The 24,421-nt window shown below is 45.8% G+C and overlaps 1 protein-coding gene across 3 annotated transcripts in view; it reads left to right on the forward strand.

Annotated features, from left to right (window-relative positions):
* LARP4B (La ribonucleoprotein 4B) overlaps positions 1–24,421 on the forward strand; it is a 93,759-nt gene that overhangs the window by 38,966 nt on the left and 30,372 nt on the right. For all 3 annotated transcript variants that reach the window (XM_058682047.1, XM_058682048.1, XM_058682046.1), the window contains exons 4-7: positions 3,531–3,681; positions 3,945–4,085; positions 16,997–17,075; positions 18,662–18,798. In XM_058682047.1, coding sequence (XP_058538030.1) covers positions 3,531–3,681; positions 3,945–4,085; positions 16,997–17,075; positions 18,662–18,798 — 508 coding nt within the window. The remainder of the gene's footprint in view (positions 1–3,530; positions 3,682–3,944; positions 4,086–16,996; positions 17,076–18,661; positions 18,799–24,421) is intronic.

Below are 24,421 nucleotides of genomic sequence, written 5' to 3' on the forward strand. Positions count from 1 at the left end.
ACTGGTGCAGGGTAGACATCTGCCCGTTGAATTTTAACGTCCTTTCTGAAAGGCCGCACTTGGACGGTATAGAAGACTCAAAACCTATGCTTTCTCTTACTTTTGTATGGTACCTGCACGAGGCAGGTCAAATTTGCTGCTTTACCTGGCTCTGAAATCTGTCTCCTGTCAGTTGGAAGCGCCTGCAAGGGCTTTCTGACCACAGTGCCCAGGCAGGCCCTGCTCAATTGGAAGAAGCTTCATAGAAGCTGCTGTAATGGCAGCTAATTTGAGTGTCTTTCCAGACAGTCTGTACTAAGTGCAAACATTGAACGAACATGAAGTTACTCTTGCCCTTAAAGCAGTCTTTTTGGACGTGCATAATTGAGAGGCGTATTTCTAACAGCAAATCCCATTTGTATTTATTTATCAATATATATATTATTTATAAAATACTTATAACTTAAAATTTACAATATTTGTAGAATTGTTTATAAAATAAATAAGTATATATTACGTATATTTATTTATAGATTCAGCTTATTTAAACTGAGACAAAAAACAGTTCACCCATTTTCCCAACCCCCATCCCCACCTCTGGCAGCCACCAGTTTGTTCTGTGAGCTCGGTCTCTTTGTTTGTTCTTAGATTCCACATATGAGTGAGGTCATATGGTATTTATCTTTGTCTGACTTATATCACTTAGCATAATGCTCTCTGTGTGCATCCATGTTGTCACAGATGGCAGGGTGTTAGAGTCCCTTTACGCTGTGTATGTACACAACACACACACACACACACACACACACACACACATACAACCTCTTCATCTGTTCATCTATCAGGAGACACTTGGGTTGCTTCCATATCTTGGCCACTGTAAATAATACTGCAGTGAACATGGGTGCCTGTATTTTCTTCAAATTAGTATTTCTGTTTTCCTCAGGGTAAATCTCCAGAAGTGGGATTGCTAGATCATTTGGTGTTTCTATTTTCAGTTGTTTGAGGAACCTCCAGACTGTTCTCCAGGGCGGCTGCACGGTTTACATTCCCTCCGACAGTGCATGAGGTTCCCCTTTCTCCACATCCTCGCCAACATTTGTTACTTGTCTTCTTGATACTAGTTTATTATTAGTGATTTTTGTTGCATTAGGCAAGAAAAATGATTGATGATAGTAAGGAGATAGATGTGGTTCAAATGTTAATGCCAATGATGTGAAAATAAGAATAAATTTAATAATTTATTAAAAATATTAATAGGCTAAAAATAAGCCTAAAAAAATAATAAATTCCACAACTTAGGGAATTAACCATTAACCCTCTCTCTTTCCTTTCCATTCCCACATTTGGGAGTTTTGCCAGAAAGAGTTACATGCAAGTAATTGCTCACTTCTTGAATTGCGGAGGCAAAACACTAGAAAATTCGGCCTTTGAGTGATACACACATGATTGTTTACGAAAGCAGGCATGCTTGCCGGTCAGCTGCTGGGGTCCACGTGCCGGGGTCCAGTGTGGTGCCCACGCGGACCCTGGGGCCGCCTGCCCTTCCTGTGAGGTCCGTGTGTCTTGCTCCAAAGCGGCTCTTCAGCTGTGACGTGTGTCTGGGTGGGCTCCTAGTTCGAGTACATTTAACGTGGGGCCTTCTCTTCGGACCGTCTTGTCTCTGTGCCCAGGTGCACGTCTTTCTCATCCAGGTCCAGTTTGCAGGTGGAAGAACCAGAGGGGCAGACACTTCAGAAGCCAATGGGCTGCTCCGAGTGATGGTTCGGCGGCCGATCGAAGAGCGGGCGGTGCTAATTTGAGATGAAGGGTTGGCTGCTTTCCTCCCCCACCGTGTCACCTACTTTATACTTTATCCCCAATCCTTTTCCCTTCTCTGATCCTAGTTACCCTCACTCCCTACTCGGGAGGCCATCCATGGGGCCGTGCTTTCTCCTGTCCAGAACACACAGGTGTGTGAATCAGTAGGTTTGCTTTATGGAGCCTAGCGTTGGGGGGTTGAGTTTCTTTAGAGCATCAGGATTTGTGGATGCTTTACTCGGAAAGAGTGGTGTTGGTCATTTATGTGAAGTCGCCTCAGGACGCAGCTGTTAAGGTCAGCTCACGTTTGGTTTTAATAACCACTGCTTGGCCCTGAATTTTCAGTGGAGAAGCAAGACAGGTAGCCAAGCAGGTGAAGCGTGAGTTGTCGACAGGCACTGAGAGTCCCACGTGACCGCGGGAGAAGCCCCACGCCTCACATACAACGGGGGCAGGCTGTTCTTCATGTGAATTACAAGACGGTAATAAACTCTTGACAGTGTTCTGTTTTTGCCGGGGTTAGGACGGTCTTCTGCTTACTCTCTTTGTGAGCAGGTTGCTTCACCTCTGTCTGCCTTGGTCTCCTACTTGTGAGACCGTCAGGGTTGTCGCGATGAAGCCCAGGAAGGTGCATAGAGTGCACCTGGCATCTAGCAGACTCAGAGGTAGTCTTCCTGTCATCTGCTCCTGATCACACGTCTCCATTCTTTCGTCCCTTGTCACTCAAGAGGATCGCTTGAATACTGGTTAACTGCTTAAAGTTGTGCTAAGTTCCTAGCACTTGATTTGGATTTGAGCTTCTACTGCTTAAGGAGTAGTAAATGACATAAGGATAGGTTTCCCTTCAGTTGTGGCCTAAGACTTTGCACAATTCCTTGGATAGTGGAACATGCAAATTGTGTGTTGTTGCGTATGACACATTCGTTCCTCAGCGTATTTCTCAGGCATGTCTGTCCTGAGGTCAGGGCTGCCAGATATGAGCGATACAGTGGCCAACCAAAGGGACATACAGGAGTTTATGTGGGCTCGTGGGCCAGACAGACGTGTTGTAGCAAGAGGAGCACCGCAGTGGCTGCGAGTGTGTTGCCTCCGGGCGCCGCGCTCCTAGGACCACGTGGGTCTGTGTTGGGAACGCTCGGTGCAGTTAGCTGCTCGGGTGCCACCGGCGGGGGAGACCTGGGTTAGTGGTAGGACCTTAGAGAGCATGCAGTGTGTACACGAGCTCAGGGGGCCAGTTTGGTGGCTTGAATACAGTAATGTGGGAAAGCTGGATGTGTGTGCTTGCACGGTGGAGAGTCTGCTCGGCACCCAGGCTTTACAGCGGCATTGGACTAGGAGAGAGATGGGCAGGGGTTAAGACAAAAGAAAAAACAGACCGAAAACATGTAAATGCCGAGGGACGGTAGTGAGGTCTGTGACGTATGAACTTTATCCATCTACATTCTGTTCGTCTCTGTAAATCTGTGAATTGTGTTGGGTTGTCTAGAACAGAGATGACAGTTGGATCCCCAGTTATTTATTGAATCTTCATGAAGTTGGGGACCTCGTCTTTCATTTGTAGTTTCTCGAGAGCCTGCACTTAGTAGGAAATGAGGAACCTGATGGTGAATGAGGCCCAGCTCAGTGCATCAACTTTTGTTACTTTGCACGTGTAATTCTCTCATGTAGAGGCATTTCAGCTCTAAATTAATGAGTAAAATTGTGTTTGTTTAGAATTGGGATACAAATGTATATGTTGCATTTTCCCCTAGGTACCGACAGCCAAGGTTTCAGAGCTAAACCCTAATGCTAAAGTGTGGGGGACCCCCGTGCTGCGTTTGGAAGCGGGCAGTGCGGCGGATGGCGGTGTGAGTGCAAACTGGGAGGAGCCGGCTGGGCCTTGCACAGCCTGCGGCCAGGAGGGTGAGTCTGGAGCCTGCTGGTGCTGAGGAGGGCCTTTGCCCTCAAGGCTTGGTCTTTGTTCCCATTTAACCCGTCTTTAAGAAATTACCAATTAAGATTTGTGTCCTGGTTTGTTACTGTATTTAAGAGCCAAGAGATCTGTCACAATCAAGTTAAAAAAAACTCAAGTAACTGCAACTGTTAAGCCTTTGTTTTGCTTGTTTTGTTTTAAGAGAAATTTATTCTTCTAATCCTGCCCTTTGGGGTAATATTCCTAATTCCAGGATTGGATGCCAATGGTGATGGTGACAAAGGTCATGAGAGTGTGGCGCTGTCGGATTTGCAGGAGCCGGACCGACCAGCTGTGAGCACGTCGGCTCTGGACCGCTCAGAGTATGAATCTCCGCCGGAAAACAACGAGACTGGTAAAGCTCTTTCGTGAATTCATTTTTATGTACACTGAGGACTGTTTTATGTTGCTTTTTAAAATTTAGCTTCTTAAATCTTCCTCTAAACGTTGTTGCTTTTCACTGCTTCCTTTGATTCTACTTTGAACTCCCTCTTATCTGGATACAGAGATGAGTTCTGGTTGGCAAGGTGCCACAAGGCATTTAAGATCTGAGCAGTTCCTGAAAGGTGGGTCTGGTTTAATCAGGAGAAGCAGAAGATGGGCCATAGGTCCGGGTGTTGGTAGAAGTACAGAAAAGGAACGTGAGTATTGAAATAGAGAGTCAGCCCCTGGGGCGCCTGGGTGGCGCAGTCGGTTAAGCGTCCGACTTCAGCCAGGTCACGATCTCGCGGTCCGTGAGTTCGAGCCCCGCGTCAGGCTCTGGGCTGATGGCTCGGAGCCTGGAGCCTGTTTCCGATTCTGTGTCTCCCTCTCTCTCTGCCCCTCCCCTGTTCATGCTCTGTCTCTCTCTGTCCCAAAAATAAATAAAAAACGTTGAAAAAAAAAAAATTTAAAAGAAATAGAGAGTCAGCCCCAAAGGAAGTTGGTTTTCCACGGAAGGGAGTATTGAAGGCTGTTTTCAGAAGAAGGAACAGAGCAGTTCTCTTTGGGGCCAGGATGTGGCCAGTGTAGAAGTACCCAGGGGTGATGGGGCATGGATGGCTCACCTCCAATTTTGATTCCACTGTCATCTAAGAGACGACTCACAGTTCACAGTGCCAGCAGACTGTGGGGCAGGCCACTCTCTCCTCACTAACCATTGGATGGGGCCACCAGAGTGGGAGAAATAAGTCCCCTAGATTATTTACTGGGAATCTGGTGGATCGGAGCAGACGCACCGCACCGTGAGTGCATCTGGTGTCCCGGCTGACTGTCTGGAGCTACACCTGAGCTAGAGAAGGGCCCCCTTCCCTCGGCACCGCTGCCGCATTCTTACCGGGAGGCCATCTGTTAACACAACTCATTGCACGTCTTGCTTATCAGACTTCTGTAGTCCAGCAGCGCGCGCGCGCGCGCGCGTGTGTGTGTGTGTATTTTTCCGGGGGAGGGTGAGCCCCGGGCACACCGCGCCTGCACTGTGGCTGCTCGCACTTGTTGCTGGTGGCCCCCGCTGTGATCTGGCTCCGCCTGCAGCACCCAGAGCGTCTCCTCGGTTACTTCCTTGCATCAGCTCTCTGCCTGCCACGTGCTGACCCCTGAGCAGGTGGGTGCAGGTGGCTGAACAAAATGGGTAGCACGTGGAATGCTCTCATCGTCAGTTCGGGGTCACAGACTCCCGGCTAGCCCTTGGCGTGGCCAAGGCTACGGTGCGGTGGAACCCCTGGACGGCTGTTTTACACCTTCTGTTCTCCATAGACCCCAGCCCTTTCCTCCTCTTTGCTTTTGGGGGTGTAGGGCATTAATGAAGCATAATTGATGTACGATAAACATCACGTGTTTAGAGTGCATCCCAGCTTGTCTGTAAGTTTTATTTTCCCTAGTTTGGAGCACAGTGTTGGGTGCACTATTGAGTTGATTCGCTGACTCTTCCACTGCACACTGATTTCTCTACCAGATTCGGTAAGATGTGTATACACCTGTAAAACCATCAAGATCATGAAAATATCCGTCACCACTGAAAGCTTCCTGTGTCCTCTCTTTGCCCCAGGCAACCACTGATCTGCTTTCTGTCACTCTTGGCACTTTCTAGAACTTTACGTAAATAGAGTTTTACATCATGTGTTCTTTTTGTCAGGCTTCTTTTACTTGGCTTACTCATTTTGAGATTCAACCACGTTGTAACATTCATCGGTCATTTCCTTTTATTGCGGAGCGGTATTTATTCCGTTCCATTGTATGCCACCATTTGTTTTTCCATTCACCTGGTGGTGAATGTTTGGGTTGTTGCCAGTTTTTGGCTATTACCAATAAACCTCCTATGAACGTTGCTAACACAAGGCTTTGTGTGGACAGATGTTTTCATTTCTCTTGGGTAGATACGCAAGAATGGAACAGATGGGTCACCTGGTAGGTTTGTCTTCCGGAAAGATGGTAGGGCTGTGGTCCATAGTGGCCCTCTGAGTGCTCGTCCACAGTCGTGCTCACGGCAGATCACAGCTGCTCCACATGCTCCCCGATGCGGCGTGTGGTCAGTCTTGTTAAGTTTAGTCATTCAGAAGGTAGGTAGTTGAATCTTATTTTAGTTTTAGTTTGCATTTCCTAATGACCAATGGTGTCAAACATCTTCTACGTATGCCTGTTTTGGTGAAGGGTCTGTTCAAGTTGTCTCTCGTTATTCGGTTTTACTACTGCCTTTTGGGAGTTCTTTATACATTTTGGATACAAGTCCTTATCGGGTGTATAATTTGCGAAAACATTCTCTCAGTCTGTGGCTTGTCTTTTGTTCTCCCAACGGTGTCTTTTGAAGAGCAGAAGTTTTAAATTTGGTCTCTAGTGTAGTTTATCAGGTCTTTTTTCTTTTATGGTCTTGCTCTTGGTTTTGTATCTAAGAAATCTAAGCTGAATCCAAAGTCACAAAGGTGTCTCCCCAGGAGTTGTGTAGTTTTAAGTTTCACATTTTTGGGGTCTGTGGCTCATTTTAAGTCAGTTGTTGTATATGGTGTGAGGTAGACAACAGAGTTGTTTCTTTCCCTCACGTGTGGGTGTGCAGCTGTTAGAGCACCGTTTGCCGGAAAGACCCCCTTCTCCCCTGGGCTGTCTGTGGCTGTCGTCAGGATCATTTGTCCCTACGTGTGGGTTCATCTCTGGGCACTCTTCTGTTCCATCTGTTAAGTCTGTTTTCACAATAGTGTCCACTGTTTTGATTACTGTAAATAATTCTTACAAACAGGTGGTGTTAGCTTTCTTTTTCAGAATTATTTGAACTATTCTAGTTCCTTTTTATGTCCATACAGGTTAGGCTGAGCTGGTCAATGTCTTCAGAATGCTGAGATGCTCATTGGGATTGCACTGAATCTGTAGGACACTTGGAGAAACTTGACGTCTCAGTGCAGTGCACATGAGCTGTTATACTTCCCCACTTAGTTAGGTCTTCTGTAATTTTTCTTGGCTACATTTTTACTTTTCAGTGTACTGGTCTTTCCTATCTTTCGTCCAGTTTATCCGTATTTCATTTTTTGGGGGGCGGGGGTGCTATCGTAAGAGATTTTTTAAAAAAATTTAATTTGGAATTTTTATACCAGTTAGAAATATAATTAATTTTTGTGAATTGATACACTCTGGAAATGTGTTAAGCTCACTTCCTAGTTGTAGGAACTTTTTGTGGATTCCATTGTATATTCTACATGGACAGTCGTGTTATTTGTTAAAAACATTCAGTTTTATTTCCTATCCAATATGGTGCCTTATATTTCTTTATCTTGCCTGATTGCCCTGGCTACAGCCTTCATTACAAAGGTGAACAGATCATGAGCGCAAACCTCTGACTGATAGTAGGGGTGAAACGTGCCATTTCACCAGTAAGTGTAATGTTAGTGTGGTTTTGTGTATATGACCTTTATCAGGTTCGTGAGGTGCCCTTCTGTTAGGATTTGCTGAGAGTTTTTATCGGGAGTGGTTTTTGGCATTTATCATGCCTTTTTTCTCCATCTGTGGTGATAATCATACTTTTTTTCTTTTAGTGCGTTCGATGAATTACATTGATTGACTTTGTATATAATCCACTTTATATTGCTGGGATAAGCTTCACTGGGTCATGGTGTAATACACTTTTGATTAGTTGTTGGATTAGATTGGCCAGAATTTTGTTTAAAGTATTCATATCTGTGTTCATGAGGGATGTTGGTCTATAGTTTTCCGTGTATTTCCTCTGTTAATTTTTTTTGAAGAGGCCATTGTTTCTTTTTTAGATGAAGAAATGAAGGAAGTGAAGCCCTTCAGGCCTAAGAGTTTTGTTTGAAGGAAAGTTTTCAGCTACCTTTTTTTTTTTTTTTTTTTTTTTTTGAGAGAGAGAGAGAGAGAGAGAGAGCATGAGCAGGGGAGGAGCGGAGAGAGGGAGAGGGAGAATCCCAAGCAGGCTCCATGCTGTCAGTATGGGGCCCAATGTGGGGCTCAAAACTTACAAACCACGAGATCACGACCTGAGCTGAAATCAAGAGTTGGTGCTTAACCAACTGAGCCGCCCTGGTGCCCTCCCCAGTTTGGTTTTTTATGTAGGCCTACTCAGGTTGTCCATTTCTTCTTGAGATAGCTTTGGTTACTTGTGTCTCACAAAGAGAGATTTGGTCCACTTCATCTAAAGTGTCAACTCTACCGTGTAGAATTGCTCATAAAACTCTGTTTATTCTTTTATCATCTGTAGGATCTGTAGCTGTGCTGCATCATTCTTACTATTACTGGTAATTCATAGCTATTTTTCCCCCCCTCTCATGAATCTGTGTAGAGGTTTGTCAATTTTGTTGATCTTCTGAAAGAAGTGGTAGTTGGTTTCATTGATTTTTTCTGCATCGTTTTTCTCCTTCCTGTTTCATTTTTTTTTCTGATATTTATAATCTACTTTCTCTTCATTACTTGGGTTTAATTTTTATTTCTAGTGTCTTATAATGGAAGCTGAGCTCATTGATGGGAGGCATTTCTTTTCTGAGGTGGCCACTTATTTCTATAAATCTCCTAAATACTCGTTTATTAGCACAATCTCTGTGTATTCTGGTATATTTGTGTGTGTGTGTGTGTGTGTGTGTGTGTGTGTGTGTGTGTGTTTAAATTCAGTTCAGGGGCGCCAGGGTGGCTCAGTTCGTTAAGCATCCAACTTTGGCTCAGGTCACAATCTCGTGGTTTGTGGGTTCGAGCACCGTGTCGGGCTCAGTGCTGACAGCTTGCTCAGAGCCTGGTGCCTGCTCCGGATTCTGTCTCCCTTTCTCTCTGCCCCTGCCCTGCCCACACTGTGTCTCTCTCAAAAATAAAGAAACGTCAAAAAAAATTTTTTTTACAAAAAAATAAATAAATTCAGTTCAAAATGATTTCTGATTTCTTTCTTTCTTTTTTTTGTTTTAATTCATGGGTAATTTAGAAGTCTGATATTTAGTTTCTAAATATTTGGGGATTTCCCAGGGAACTTTCTTTTATTGGCTTCTAATTTATTCTCCTTATAGTTGTGGGACATAAATGACTTGAATCCCTTTAAATTTATTAAGATTTGTACCATGGCCCATAATATGGGCCATCTTAGTACGCATTCCCTTTTTTCTTGAGAAGAATGTGTATTTTGCTGTTGTTAATGGGGCTGTTCTGTAGTTGCCACTTCTGGTGGTCTTCCTTCCTTTGTGTAAACCCCTCAGGCTTCCTTTTGCTTATGCTCCTGGTTGCACCTCAAGGACTCCAGTGCTTCTCTCATAGTGCAGATCTGCTGTGATGGGTTGTTTCAGCTTTGGTGTCTCTGAAACCATCTCTGTTTTACATTTGCTTTTGCTTCGTGTAGAATTCTCTGTCAGATTTTTTTGTCAGCACTTCACACAGACTTCTGTTTCAAGCTGTTTTTCTCTCTCTTTTTTTTAACGTTTATTCATTTTTTGAGAGAGTGAGAGAGCACGAGCGGGAGAGGGGCACAGAGAGGGGGAGACAGAATCCGAAGCAGGCTCCAGGCTCTGAGCTGTCAGCACAGAGCCCAACATGGGCTCGAACCCATGAACTGTGAGATCATGATCTGAGCCGACATCAGATGCTTAACTGACTGAGCCACCCAGGCGCCCCTCAAGCTGTTTTTCTCTGTCAGTGGTTTTGGGGATTTAATTATGATGTATCTTAAAAGCAGCCTTTATGTTTCTTATGGTAGGTGTTCATTGAGTTTCTTGAATCTGTTTATAAATATTTTCATCCAAGTTGGAAAAATTTTGGCCGTAATTTCTTCAAATGATGCTCCTCTATCTGTGACTCCCACCCCCATCCCGGTCTTTTCTTTCACGATCTCTGGTTTTTCCTGTATAAGACTCTTGAAGTTGTCCCAGAGCTCACCAGTCCTGGGTCCTTTTTAAAAACTCTTATTTCTCAGTTTCATTTTGGAAAGTTTCCGTTATATCTAATATCAGACATTGTCGTTTTCACTTGTAGAAGTCTTGTGCGTCTTTTAAATATTTTCACATTTCTACCTAACTTTTTATGCACGTGGAAGCTAGCCATTATAATGTCTTTGTCAATTCATGTTAACATCTGTGTTAGTTCTGGACAGGTTGCTGTTAATAACGAGTCCTATTTTCCTGCTTCACATTTGTGGTGAGTTTTGGTTGGATTGAATTTGTCTTGGTTGGGCGCTTAATGGTTTTGTATTTCTTTAAGTATTTTGGTCATCGTTCCAACGTACATCTAAGTTACTTGGAAATGTTTGATACTTTTACAGCTTGCTCAAAGATTTGTTAGGCCTGAGCGGAGTGGAGCTTAGTCGGGCCGGTTCCTTCCCACCCCTGAGGCAGGACCCCATGCTCTGTGAGCGGGAGGCACCCTGGTCCAGTGGGGGCGGCAGGCACGTCTCCAGCCCCGTGGGGAGAGAGGTCTGCGTGCTGCTACTCGACCTTCCAGGGGGCTCGTCCCGGTCTCAGGGACTCCCATCACACCGCTGCCGTGACACGGCTGCCTACTTGAGCGGGCCCCTCCCTGTGCCCCCTGTCCTGGCACCCTCTTCTGTGCCCCTTAACGCAGCATGCCCACTGAGTTCTGTCTGGCTTCTCACTTCCTGAGCCTGGGCCTCGGAAAGTCGTACGTCTCCTTTCTCTTAGGGGCCGATGTTCCTGCATGTGGAAAACTTGTTTACTGTTTTCGTTTTCCATTCAGAAAGTATTTATTCAGAACTTACCATGTGCCACATTTACTTGGGATCCATCAGTGATGTGACTAGTGAGAGCCCTTGCTTTACTTGAGCTTATATCTGTTTGACAGAGACAGACAAGTAACCCACATAATAAGTTCGTGATAGGGCATGTGGGAGGATGGTAACCACAATAGAAAAGAGAAGTGTAAGGAAACAATGTAAGGAAATGGCGGGGTGAGGTTACGGTTTTTCTAGGTTTATTGAGGTTTAATTGACAAGTAAAAATTGAATATATTTAAAATATACCGCATTGGTCATTTGATATTACGTATTCACTGTGAAATGATTAGTACAGTCAAGCTAATTAATTAACATATCCATTACCTCACGTAGTTGTTTTGTTCTGGTGTGTTCACACTTAAGGTCTACCCTCTTAGCCAGTTTCAGGTGTACAGTACAGGATTGTCGACTGTAGTCACCGCGCTGTCCCTTAGATCCACAGAACTTGAATTCGTCTGATAATGAAAGTCTGCATCCTGTGACCAACATCTCCCCATTTCCCCCACTCTCCAGCCCGTGGTAACCGTGGGTCTACCCTCAGGTAGAGTCCACATACAAGTGACGTCATGTAGTTTTTTTCCTTTCTGTACCTGACTGTATCACTTAGCATAGCGCCTCACCGTTCATGTTGTCGCGGATAGCAGGATGCCTCCTTTTTTATGGTTGAGTAATATCCCAGTGTTTGTATACGTCCCATATTTATTTATTCATTTGTCGACAGGCCCTTGGGTTGTTTCCTTGTCTTGGCCACTGTGAGTAACGTTGCACGAACATGAGAGTGTAGCTGTTTCTACCGGATACTGATTTCATTTCCTTTGGATATGCATCCAGCAGTGGCATTACTGGGTCATATGGTACTTACTTCTATTTTTAATTTGGTGAGGAGCCTCCACACTGTCTTCCCCAGTGGCCGTGCCAGTTTACATTCCCACCAGCAGCGCACAGGAGTTCCTGTTCTCCACGTTTTTGCCAACACTTGTTATCTTGGTTTGTTGATACTAGCCATCCTGGTGGGTGTGAGATGTTGTCTCATGGTGGTTTTGATCTGCATTTCCCTAATGGTTAGTGATGTTGAGCATCTTTTAATGGACTGTTGGCCATCTGTACATCTTCTTTGGAAAAATGTCTATTTAGGTCCTTTGCCCACTGTTAATGAAATTTTTGTTTTGTTTTGCTATTGTGAATGAATTTCTTACATGTTGTGGATATTAACCCCTTATCAAAGAGGTCTAGATCCCATAAATATCTTCTCCCATTCTGTAGGCTGCCTTTTCATTGTGTGGATGGTGTCCTTTGCTGAGCAGAAGCTTTTAGTGTGATGTGGTCCCACTTGCATGGTTTTGCAAGACCAAAAAAATTATTGCCCAGCCTCATCTCAAGGGGTTTTTTCCTTACGTTTTCTTGTAGGAGTTCTGTAGTTTTAGGTCTTACATTTAAGTCTTCAGTCTGTTTTGAGTTGATTTTTGTATGTATTGTAAGATCAAGGTTCGGTTTCATTCTTTTGCATGTGGCTGCCTCATTTTCCCAGCACCGTTCAGTGAAGACACACCTTTTCCCCAGTAAGTATTCTTGTCAGTCTTGTTGAAAATCAGTTGAATTGTATATGTGTGGGTTTATTTCTGGACTCTATTCTGTTCACTGATCTGTGTGTCTTTTTATTTCAATACCAATCTGTTTTGATCACTTGGCTTTGTAATATAATTTGAAATCAGGGAGCATTTGTGCCCCCTTTGTTCTTGCTTGAGATTGCTTTGGCTGTGCAGGGTCTCTGTGGTTTCATATGAGTTTTAGGATTGTTTGTTCTAGCTCTGAAAAATGCCGTTGGAATTTTGGTCGGGGCTGCATGGAATCTGTAGATTGCTTTGAGTGGTGTGGACATTCTAACCATATTCTTGCAATCCACAGGCATGGTGTATCTTTCCATGTATTTGTGTCTTGCTCAGTTTTCTTTTATCAGTGTCTTAAAGTTTTCAGGGTACAGGTCTGTCACCCCTTGGTTGAGTTTATTCCTAGGTATTTTATTCTTTTCGATGCAGTTATGAATGGGTTTGTTTTCTTGTTTTTTTTTTCAGACAGTTTATGCTAGTGCACAGAATCCCAGCAGATGGTGTCCCAGTACTCACATAGACTTCCTCACTGTTTTTCTTTTCTTTTTTTTTCTTTTTGCTCCTCTAACTGGCTAATGTCACATGACCCATCTCACATCTGCCAAGTTTCTCTGCATGTCTGACTCTGTTCTCAGGTCTGTCCATGTGTCCTTTAGCTCCAGGGTTTCTGTTTGGTTTTTGTTTTTGTTTATTTGTTTGTTTTATTTTAAACAGAGAACACCAGCAGGCGGGGGGGGGGGGGGGCGGTGAATATGAATCTCAAACAGCCTCAGCACAGGGGGCTGAATGTGGGGCTTGATCCTGCGACCCTGGCATGATGACCTGAGCCGATATCAAGAGTTGGACGCTCAACCAACTGAGCCACCCAGGCACCCCTGTTTAGTTCTTTTGTATGGTTTCTTCTTCCTTACTAAACTTATTTTGTTTTTGCATCATTTTCCTGATTCTGTTGTCTGTGTTCTCTTGGATTTCACTGAATTTCTTTGTTTTATTTTATTTATTTATTTTGAGAGTCAGGGAGAGCGTGCACGTGGAGAGAGGGGAGAGGGGAGAGAGAGAGAGAGAGAGAGAGAGAGAGAATATGAATGAATATCTCAAGCATGCTCCACACCATCAGTTGGAGCCGGACGCGGGGCTCAAACTCACGAACTGTGAGGTCATGACCTGAGCCGAAATCAAGGGTCGGCCACTTAGCTGACTGAGCCACCCAGGTGCCCCTCATTGAGTTTCTTTAAAAGATGATTTTGGACCCTTTGTCAGGCCATTTGTATGTCTCCTTTACATTGGAATCTGGCTGTGGATCTTGTGTGGTCCCTGGGAGCTCTGGGGACAGGGACGGCTGTGTCTCCTGCTGGGTCTCTGGGCGGGCACAGCTGCTTGTGGGCTGCTGGGAGGGGCTGAAGCCAAGTCACAGGCTTGTTTCAGAACCTGCTCTCAGCCTGAGGTTGGGTCGGCTGGCCTGTCTCCAGAGGCACTGACTGTGGGTGTTTTCCATGGGGGACCTTGGCCAGCAGGCCTGCTCAAGGACTGTGGTGGAGAGTGGCAGGAGCCCACTTCTGGTGCCCTTGTGGTACTTACAGTCTGACTGTGTTGGGCTTGCTCTAGGGACTCCTGGACTGCAGCCTGGGGGGGCTGGAGCTGGGCCACTTTGGGGCCCACAGCCAGGACCGAGGTGTTTGTGCTGATTACCCAGGACTCAGGTGGGCCAGGCTCCTCCTGGGGCCTTAGCAATGATGCTGGTGACAGGCCCAAGCCAAACGGTGTGGTGGAATCCTCAAGGGGCAGAGCATTTCTGGGTCTGTAGCTGGGGCCTCTGGCAAGTCAGCTGCCTGGATGCAGAGCCTGCCTCCTCAAACGGCTCCGCTCAGCCTTGGACCGTACCCAGGTTTCACAGTCTCCTCCCTGGACGCCAGAGCTCCCATTGGGCACTGTTGTCCGAGGGTGGATGCCGAAGTGTTGCTGGTGGTGGGGACCTCCGGTTCCACCATCTTGCCTAGAAGTAGATGACCTCACGTGAAGACTGGAGCCATCAGAAGCACACTTTCCACCCTGACACCTGTACACCTCAGCCTCTGTCTGGGACCCTTTTCTGTGCTCTCAGGGTCTTCGTGGACCCTTTCTCTGCCATAGGAGGAGCCTTCCACATAGCGCTGTTCTCTCTCACATTAGATGAGCCTGCCCTCTACACCCGGTCTTTCCCTAGCAGAACTCTCCAGAAGCATTGTCTGGGCCAGCTGCCTGTATGTGCTTGTGTCCCATGCCCTCTCAAGCCCCATCCAGGTAGACTGTTGCCCCAGGCTCATCAACAGCACTGTGACTGCCTTTATCCAGGCCTCCAGTGATGAACTCTGGCTTCTTCTGTCCCTTGACCTTGCCGTGTCCTGTGTTTCTTGCTGACTTCATGTCCCCTCCTTGGCCACACCCTCTCTGTTCTCCTTGGGAGATTGGCCTGCCCAGGGGTCGGTCCTAGACCACCGCTCTTCTGTGTTCTTGGCTGAAGTCCCACCCTTACCTGGAATTGTCCCAAATACTAGTTTATTCTCGATTATTGCACTGGCGTCCTAACCAGGCTTTTTTCTTCCCTCCTGTGCCTCACTGTCCGTCTTCAGTACAGACCGGAGACATCTCTCCAAGGTGAAAATTGTTTTCCTATCACATTTAGGTTAGAATCCTCATCTCCTTGTAGGAGCCCACAAGGCCTGCAGGCTCTGACTGCCGCCTCCCGGCCTCTGTGGCCTCATCGTTTGCTCCCGTTGACTTGCCCAGACGTGCTGACCTCTCTGCAGGCGCCCAGTCCCGTGCTCTGGTGGCACCCCTGCTGGAGAACGCACTTCCCCTGATCCCCGCCAGGCCCACTGTCTCCTCCATTGGCCTCTGCTTTGTGCCACCGCTGTAGTGGCTGCCGTGTCCGGAGCAGCCCGGGCAGTCTCTCCTCGTGCACGGTGGCGGTCTCCTTCATGTCTGACTCCACCTGATGTTAAGTTCCATGTTGACTCATTCAGCTGCAGATCGCCTTTCCCGCTGGGAGCAGAGAGTTTGTGCTTACTTGTTCAGTAAATGCCCCACTTTGTCTTTACTGTTGTCAGTCTTTGACTTTTAAACTGGTGTCTCTTGTGAGAAAACTCCACGTACGTGAGTATGTGTGCAGATTTATGTAGAAGTATATGAAAACTGTTCTTAGTGTTTTGGTGCCTTTGATATCCTGGCCACCTAAAAATGGGGTCCTTGCCTGGAGTGCAGAGTCCTGGGGGAAGGGCAGGGGCATCACCCCAGACACCAGTGTGAAAATCCTGCTCTTGTGGTGTGCAGGTGCAGGGGTGCCAGGACCTCACCCTGCGTGCCAGCTCACCCCCTGGTCCGTGAGTGGTGCCTCATGGGACACGCGCTCAGACATTGTCCACTGTGCCATCCTCCATCTTAGAAGAAGTCGCCTCTAGAGGCTCGGGCCAGTCTGTCTCCTGTTGAGGGTCTGCTCACTTGGTATCCTCCAGTAGGATCTCTGGCCCAGAGGCTTCTTACTTGGAACTTTGCCTGCTTGGACATTAAAAAAAATTTTTTTTTAAATGTTTGTTTATTTCTGAGAGAGAGCGTGAGTGGGGGAGGTGCAGAGAGAGAGAGGGAGACACAGAATCTGAAGCAGGCTCCAGGCTCTGAGCTGTCAGCACAGAGCCCGACGCGGGGCCCGAACTTGTGAACTCATTAGATCATTACCTGAGCTGAAGTTGGATGTTCAACTGACTGAGCCACCCAGGTGCCCCATGCCTGCTTGGACATTTAAAAGCAGGTTCATAAGGCTCTAGTGTAGAGACTGCATCATCCTTATGGCCCGTGTGCTTGTAATCCCCAGCCTTTATCTTCCTGGCCTGTATTTGCCTTTTTCTTATTTTGATTGTTTTCTTTATATTTCATTTTGGTTTTAGTATCTGTGTTCTTGCAGTCTGCCTGAAAGGCCTTTTGAATTGAGACAAGGAATTAAAATAATTTACACTTATTTTCAGGATGGTGGGGGGGGGGGGGGGAAGGACCTCTAAACTTTGCTGATAAATCTTACTGCTCATATTATTTTTTTTTTAATGTTGATTTATTTTGAAATGGGGAGGGGCAGAGAGAGAAGGAAAAAGAGAATCCCAAGCAGATGCCACGCTGCCAGCACAGAGCACAACGTGGGGCTTGAACTCAAGAACCACAAGATCATAATCTGAGCTGAAGTCAACAGTAGGATGCGTTATTAACTGACTGAACCACCCAGGCATCCCTCAGATTATTTTTGAAACTGTTGTTTTTGTTTGGGGGAGAGGGGGTTTTAAATTTTTTGCCTCTGATTTCTTTTTTTTTAGTAGGTAAAATAGCAAGTTTCTTACTATCAAGGCACAGTGTAGGTAAATTAACATGTACACTGAAATCATGAGAATTGCTGTGCAGAATCATCTGCTTGGCAAATTTTAAGGCTGTTTTCCTAAGTTGATCATTGCTTTTATGTAGGAGGAAATGAGTCTCAACCAGAAACCCAGGAGGACCCCCGAGAAGTACTCAAAAAGACGTTGGAGTTCTGCTTGTCTAGGTAAGGACGCCGGTGGTTTTTCTCATCCCTGCTGTCTGGAGTGTTCTGTGCCGGTTTTTCTATACAGATGTGACACTGTGTACACACGAGGGGGTATGTCTGTTGGTATCTATGTCTGTGTATAGCTATTAATAGGAAGTAGAGAATGTGGAGTAGTCCTAGCCTTTGACACAGTGGAGAACCAAACATAATCATCTAGGCCGGTGTTCCACGCACGTCTGCATGGATCCATTGTGATGATCATTACCTGGGTTGCTTTTTGAAATTCAGAGTCCTGGGCACGCCCCCCCCCCCCCCCCCCCCCCAATCCCACAGAATCAGACTCTCGAGGCAGGGCCGTAGGTCATCGCCTCACAGAGACATTCTTCAGCACAGTGAAGTTTGAGAACAATTTGCTGTTAGTAGTCCTCATAGTCTGCCAAACTCTGCAGTAACAAAGCGTTCTGTATGTGTGCCACTCGTAGTTTTAGTTGTTCTTTCTCCTGAGTAATACCTTTTTTCTTGACAAATGAAGCAGAACCTTTAAAGTTCAAAGTGACAACCATACATACAAGAGGATGGGATTGGGTTAAGTGTAATTTTCTTTGAGCATGAAGATAACTGGTGTGTCACATGTAAAGTTTCCCATCAGTGATAGTGATTTTTAAAGTGTTTTTCTGGGCCTGCTTTCGGACTTCAGAGCGTCTGATGGGGGCCCCGTAGACTATGGGGCTGCACGGTGGGGAGAGGAGGGGTGGGGCCGGGTGGGGCCCCAGCTTTCCTTCCTTGCCCACCCCGCACCCTGCCTGAGGGCGTGCTCTGAGATGGAGAGCCAGGCCGTGAGCCTGGGCTGTGAGGCTGTGTGCTGGAGGAGCTGGGTCTGCGCCTTGCTCAAGCCCTGCTCTCGCCCCCCTGGGCCACCTGAGAGGTGGGGGTGGAGCAGCGGGTCCCTCCACGGGTCTGTGGCTGTGTGGCTTCGTGGATCTTAGAGATTGTCCTCAGCCTCTGCTGCGGAACCAGTGTGTCTGTGCTGAGAGGTTTTGAGCACTCCGTCCTGGTTATGGAGACTTACCAGAAGCTTGCAGCATGGGCCAGACAGCAGCAAGTGGCTCACCTTCCCCTGAACTGCTGGTACCTGCAGCTTCCTTGGAGGGACCCTGTGGGTCATGTCATTGGTCACGTTTCCTTCTTTGTAACCTGGCTGCCACTGGGTCTGCAGCTCCTCTGGTACGTGTTCCAGACTGAACAGCGAGCACTCTGGGGACCAGCCTTTCCCGGCCTTTTCGTAGTTTTCTTAGGATTTTCATACCTAAAAAAGTGGATTTGTGTCTTTAGTAAGCTACTCAAACACTTCTTAGAACAAAAATAAGCTATAAATATGTTTCCAAAGGCTTACCCTGTGATTGTAACAAGTGCAGTATACTTTTGTCCTCCCTGCCTCTCCAAATGTCTGTAAAAATTTTTACATAAGGTCAGAGAGATGGCAAGTGATGGAAGGGGTTTGAACTCCCATCTGACTCTGAAGTACTCCCATGCCACACTCCTGCTTCTTCCGAAGCTTGCTTTTAAAGGAAGGTTAATTCAAAGCTGTTGTCTTCTCTCTGCAGGGAGAACCTTGCTAGTGACATGTACCTTATATCGCAGATGGACAGTGATCAGTACGTGCCAATCACCACGGTAGCTAACCTGGACCACGTCAAGAAGCTCAGTACTGACATGAACTTGATTGTTGAAGTGCTGAGGTGTAAGTAAACGGCAGTCTGGGCTGGCTCACAAATGGTCTTGACGGCTGTGTGAGCTTGTACATCAATAGCCGTTGGGTGCAAGGTACTTGATGGCGACTGGGGTCTTCCTTCATGTTCCTGGCCTTGCTGAGTGGCTCGTGGGTGTGGCGAGGGCGTTGAGGGGCTCCATAACCCAACCCCCTGTGTAGTCCAGATCGTAGGTAGTGGGCATGAGAGGGGCTAATGCGGAGGTTAATGACAGCTGTGATGTTAGTGAACCATAAAGTAGATAATGGTGTTCAGGGTAAAGTAGAATATGTTTTAATTAGCATTCTACCGACAAAGAGGGTTTCTTTAAATACTAACTTCCTGCTGAAGTTTTGGTGAAATACTACTGTTTTTCTCTAAAAGGATGTTGTACGTGAAGTTGTTTTGTGGACATTTGGCGATATCAGAGGGAGGTTTAAACATTAAATCCGAGGCCTGCAGGCCTTCAGGAAACGTGGATATTTCAGGTGTTGTCTGGCATGCCACAGGTGTGGTCACTGGTGTCCTGGTTTGCTTTGCAGATGAAGGCTTCTACAACCTGACATTTTGTTTCGTGTTTCTATAAAAACCACTTGACTGAGGTGTTGCTGACATACAGTGCGCTGCATGTATTTAAGGGTACAGTTGGGGCAGTTTGGAAGCAGGGAGATACGCATCAGTGAGACCGTCACTGCCCACGGTTCTCTTACGGCCTTTGTAATGCTTCCATCCCACGCTCCCATCCTCCCACCCAGGACGGCTTCACTGGGGATGAGTTTTAAATTAAGTGTACAGTACACTGGATATCTTTTTGAAATGGGCTTGTTTTTAATTACAAAAAGTCACTTTCTGTAACACGACTGCAGGCACCAGATGAATTCTTTCCGTACTCTCCCTTCTCAGGGCTGCTGGTCCACAGTCATGCCAGAACTAAAACCCCGTTTCCCCGTGTCACCACTGTGACTTCCCATCACAGACACTTAGGCAGATGTGTTTACATACTCCCTGGCTTAGCTGGGTGGCTAACAGTCGGTGATGATTTTTTCTTGCGTGCATTTGACTTAATAGAAGAACAGAATGAGCATCTTACCTCCAAACTTAGTTGGAGGTAAAATTCTGTACTTTCTGCCCCTAGGAAAATGTCATAACGTCATGAAATTATTGGAGCAGGGAGTGAAGAAACTAGCAAACATCATCTATGAAGCTTGAATTCTGAAAATTGGAACCACTGTTTCCCAAGATAGCTATATGCTTTCCAGTGTCTCTTTGTCTTACGTTCAGAACAGGATTCCGCGGGAGTGCGTTTTGGTCCGACCTACGTGCAGAGGCCGGCGGCTTTCCTAACTAAAAGCTCGTGACCCTGTTAACGCTCTTTGCCTGTTATTTGGAATCCTAGATGTAGGTTTTTTTCTTTTTTTCCCCCGGGCATTCCTTGGAAGCCTGGCTGCCCCGTGGATCATTTCTCAGCTGGCGCATGCTGGCTAGGAGTCGTTCGTGCAGACCGTGAGGATGTTTAATTGCCCCGTGTGGTTGCCTCATGGAGCCGTTTCTCTCCGGGGACAGACAGCCCTGTCACCCTCTCCACCCCCTGCCGCCTCCCCTTCCAGTACTGTATTGGCAGAGGGTCTTGAATTGTCACGTTACCGATGTATGTGCACGTGTAATAACCTGACGAATAGAGTGTGCTTAGCGTGTTAGTTGTTGTTCTGAAGAGGGTGACGTAAATAAGCCTCTGTGAGCAGAGATCTCGGTTTAAATCTTACCCTATCCCCAAAATGCCCAAGATAAAGTTAGATCCACTGTAGACATTTTGAATATTTCCTACTATGACACCAGAACTCTAGTGTTGATTGAATTGCATAAATTCTGTTTTTATATCGTACTCTGCATGGTGTGTAGTGCATGGTACAGAAAGCTGGTTCAGATTTTTTTTTTATACTTCATGCAGTTGAAGTTGCTAATTTAAAAATAGACTCAGATATTTGTCACCAGAGCATGAAGAAATACATTGTGATAGAGCCACAACGTGGCCACTAGAACCAGTAAAGTGAACTGGGCCTGTGTTTTCAGTAAGAATCAGTGTTAAAGTTCTAATGCTGAATCTGCAAGCATATTTCAGATGTGGACAAGATGCTCCCGTGGATCCAAAGTTCAGGTGTGTGGAGAACAGAACTGTGTCTCCTCGGCTCAGAGGTGCAGGTGTGAGAGTGGACGTACCTGAGCGGGACTGACCCCTGGGTAAAGGGGCTTTTAAGGGGGCACATGGACTGGGATAGGACGGGTATGAGAGGCATGGAGAGGTTCGCCGGTCCCTGCTGCTGGTTTGGTTTTTACGGCTTTATTGAAGTAGAGTTGACGGACCTCAGATATGCATGCTTTAAGTGTACATTAGGGAAGCTGCACATCTTCTCTCTCACACAGACACACACACACTCTCTCACTCAACTACCAGAATCAAGATGACGACCCTCCTGTTACCCCCGGGAGTTTCCTGCCCCCACAGACAACCACTCACTTGCTGTCGCTACAGACTAGTTTGCATTTTCTAAAAACTTTATGTAAATGGAATCAGTCATCCAATAGCATCCCCCCAACCCCCCCCCAGTCTGGCTTCTGACACTCAGCACGATTACTGCTGAGCCGTATTCCATGCAGTAGATAGAGCACATCTGGATTAGTCACCCCCCAGTCTGTGGGCTTGGTTATTCCTGGGTTGTGACTACAAGTAAATGCCTTGAGCACTGGTGTGAGAGTCTCCGTGCGGACTGAGGCTTCCGTCCGTCTTGGTCAGCAGCTGGACGTGTTGCAGCTTGTGAACTGTCGGCCCATTCCCAGGGTGGGAGGTGTGGGCCCTTGCTGCGCACAGGCACCTCTGTGCCCTGTGTTCTCGTGGCGCTCACCTCATCGTGGCTTTGGTTTCTGTCTCCCTGCTGCCTTGTGGCACCGGGCCATCTTTTTACCTGCTTGTTGGCCCTCTTTATGTCTTTGCTGAAGTGTCTGTTCACACGCCCCCTCCACCCACCACCTTCCTTATATCGGAGATTGGGTGGGGGTGGGGGGGTCGTTTGAGATGTGTATTATCTGTGTTCCAGATAGAAGCTCAGATACATTCTCCTAGTCTCTAGCTTCTCATTTTTATTCTTCTAATAATAATAGTGTCTCTTGAAAAACAGTTTTGAATTTTTTGTGTAGTCCCTTGATTAATTTTTTTCTTTTATGGATCTTGCTCTTGGTGTTGTACCTAAGAAATCCGTGCTTAGTCCAAAGTCACAAAGGTTTCTCCCAGAAGCTTTACAGTTGTAGGGTTAGCATTTTTAGGTCATTTTTAGGTGTTCCATTTGAAGCTAATTTTTGTATGTGGTTCGAGGTAGGGATCTAAATTCTCTGCCCCTGCACATGTGGGTGTGCACTGTCCCCATGCCGTTTGCTGGAAGGACTCCCTTCTCCCCTGAGCTGTGCTTTGTGCGCTTGTTGGGATCATCTGTCCCTACACCCGGGGCCCTGTGTCCTTGATCTGCTTGTAGGTTTGAACACCGGCACCAGTGTTTTCATTGTTCTGGCTTTATAGGGAGTCTTAAAGTAGGTGCAAAATCTCCTAACTTTGTTTCGGCTCTTCGAAATGGTCTGCATTTCCATATGGCTTTTAGAATCCACATTTCAGTTTCAGAAAGGCCAGTTGGTATTTTTACTGGGATTGCGCTGAATCCATACATCAATTTGGGGAGAATTGACATCATAACAACAGTGAGTTTTACATTCCGTGAACACAGAGTATCTCTCCATTTGTTTACAGTTTTAAGTTTTTTCTCTTGGTAATATTTTGTAGTTTTCAGTGTAGAGACTTCCATATCTTACCAGATTTATAACCGTTCCTGTTTTGGACACAATTTTAAATAATGTTTTAATTTCAATTTCCAATTGGAGCTAGTATGTAGATACACAATTCTTTTTTTTTTTTTTTTTTTTTTAACTTTATTTATTTTGAGAGAGAGAGAGCGCATGTGGGAGGGGCAGAGACAGAGAATCTCAAGCAGACTGCGGGCTGTCAGCACAGAGCCTGACACAGGGCTTGAACTCCCAGACCATGAGATCATGACCTGAGCCAAAACCAAAAGTCGGACGCTCAACCGACTGAGCCACCCAGGCACCCCTGTAATTTATTTTTGTATATTGATCTTGCATACTACAAATTTGTTAAACTGTAATTCTAGTTGTTTTGGAGATTTTATCAGATTTTCTGCATAGAAATGAGCCTGTTGAATATATGAATATATGAATATATAGGCCTATGAATATAAAGAGTTTTCCCTCTTTATATCCATTCTGATATACTGATTCTTGCCTGACTGCCCTTGCTCGAACCTCTGGTACAGTGGTGACCAGGCATGGAGGGGACAGTGGTGTTGCTTTGTCCTGTCTTCAGTAGGTGTGATGCTAGATGCTGATTTTTCTTGAGTGAGGTTTCCCTTCCATTCCTAATTTGCTGAATATTTTGGGGGGTAATGTTGGATTTTGCCAGATACTTTGTCTGTATATGTGAGGTAATTGTATGGCTTTTTATGTTTGTTTTTTACTCCATTAACGTGGTGAATTACATTGCTTAATTTTCGATTGCTTAATACACCAACCTTTCGTTACAGAGATAAATCCTGCTTGTCATGATTTATTACCATTTTTTAGATATTGTGGGATTCAATTTGGCAAAATTTGGTAAGAATTTTTAATCTGTATTCACAGGGGTATTGGTGCATAGTTTTCTTGCTTTTGATGTCTTTGTTTAGTTTATTGGAGAGCAGAGAACTTCTGGTTTCATGGGTTGAATTGGAGTGTGTTACCTTTGGTGTTTTGAAAGAGGTTGTCCTGTGGGATTGGTTTATGTTTTTCTTAAATATTTGATAGGATTCTCCAAGGACACTGTCTGGGCCTTGAGTTCTCTTTTAGATCCAGGCCTGTTCTGGTGACTGTCTTTTTAGGGTGTGCTTTGGTGGTGTGTATTGTTACGGATGTTTCTAGTTCATGTAAGTAGTCTAACTTATTAGTGTGAGCTTTTCATATTTCCTTATGATCCTTTTAAATATGAATAGAACCTGTAGTAAAGTCATTCTTCCATTCCTGATGTTGCTAACTTGAGCTCGTCGGGGTGGACAGCACTGAGCCCCGATTCTGATCGTACACAATACGGTTTCGTAGACATGACACCAAAAACAAAATATAACGAAAAGGAGTGCATGTAAGCACTGGTGAGGTCTGATTCAGGCCTGTCCCTGTGTGCACACCATTGCCCCAACACCAGCTTCCTTGTGTTGACGGTGGGTGTATCGTCCCTGGAAAAAGCTGGGTGAGGCACATGTGGCACCTTCTTGTGAGTTTAAAATAGAAAGTCATAATAAGACAGAAAATTATTTTATGATAGGGACTCGTGGAAATAGGAAGCCAGTTAACTCTGAGTTGTGATCTCCATTTAGTTGTTTTTCTTTAGAATCTGTGGTACAGGGTGTTAAATTTACTGTAGCTCTTAAAGGACTTTTTGAATTCCCATGTTCCTTTGTTTAGAGAACTGTAACATGCAGGACGGGTTTAAAAACTTCTGGTGGTTTGTGTCACAGTGACCCACTG

The sequence above is a fragment of the Neofelis nebulosa genome, chromosome 8 (assembly GCF_028018385.1).
Source record: "Neofelis nebulosa isolate mNeoNeb1 chromosome 8, mNeoNeb1.pri, whole genome shotgun sequence".
In the NCBI taxonomy this organism is placed as follows: Eukaryota; Metazoa; Chordata; class Mammalia; order Carnivora; family Felidae; genus Neofelis; species Neofelis nebulosa.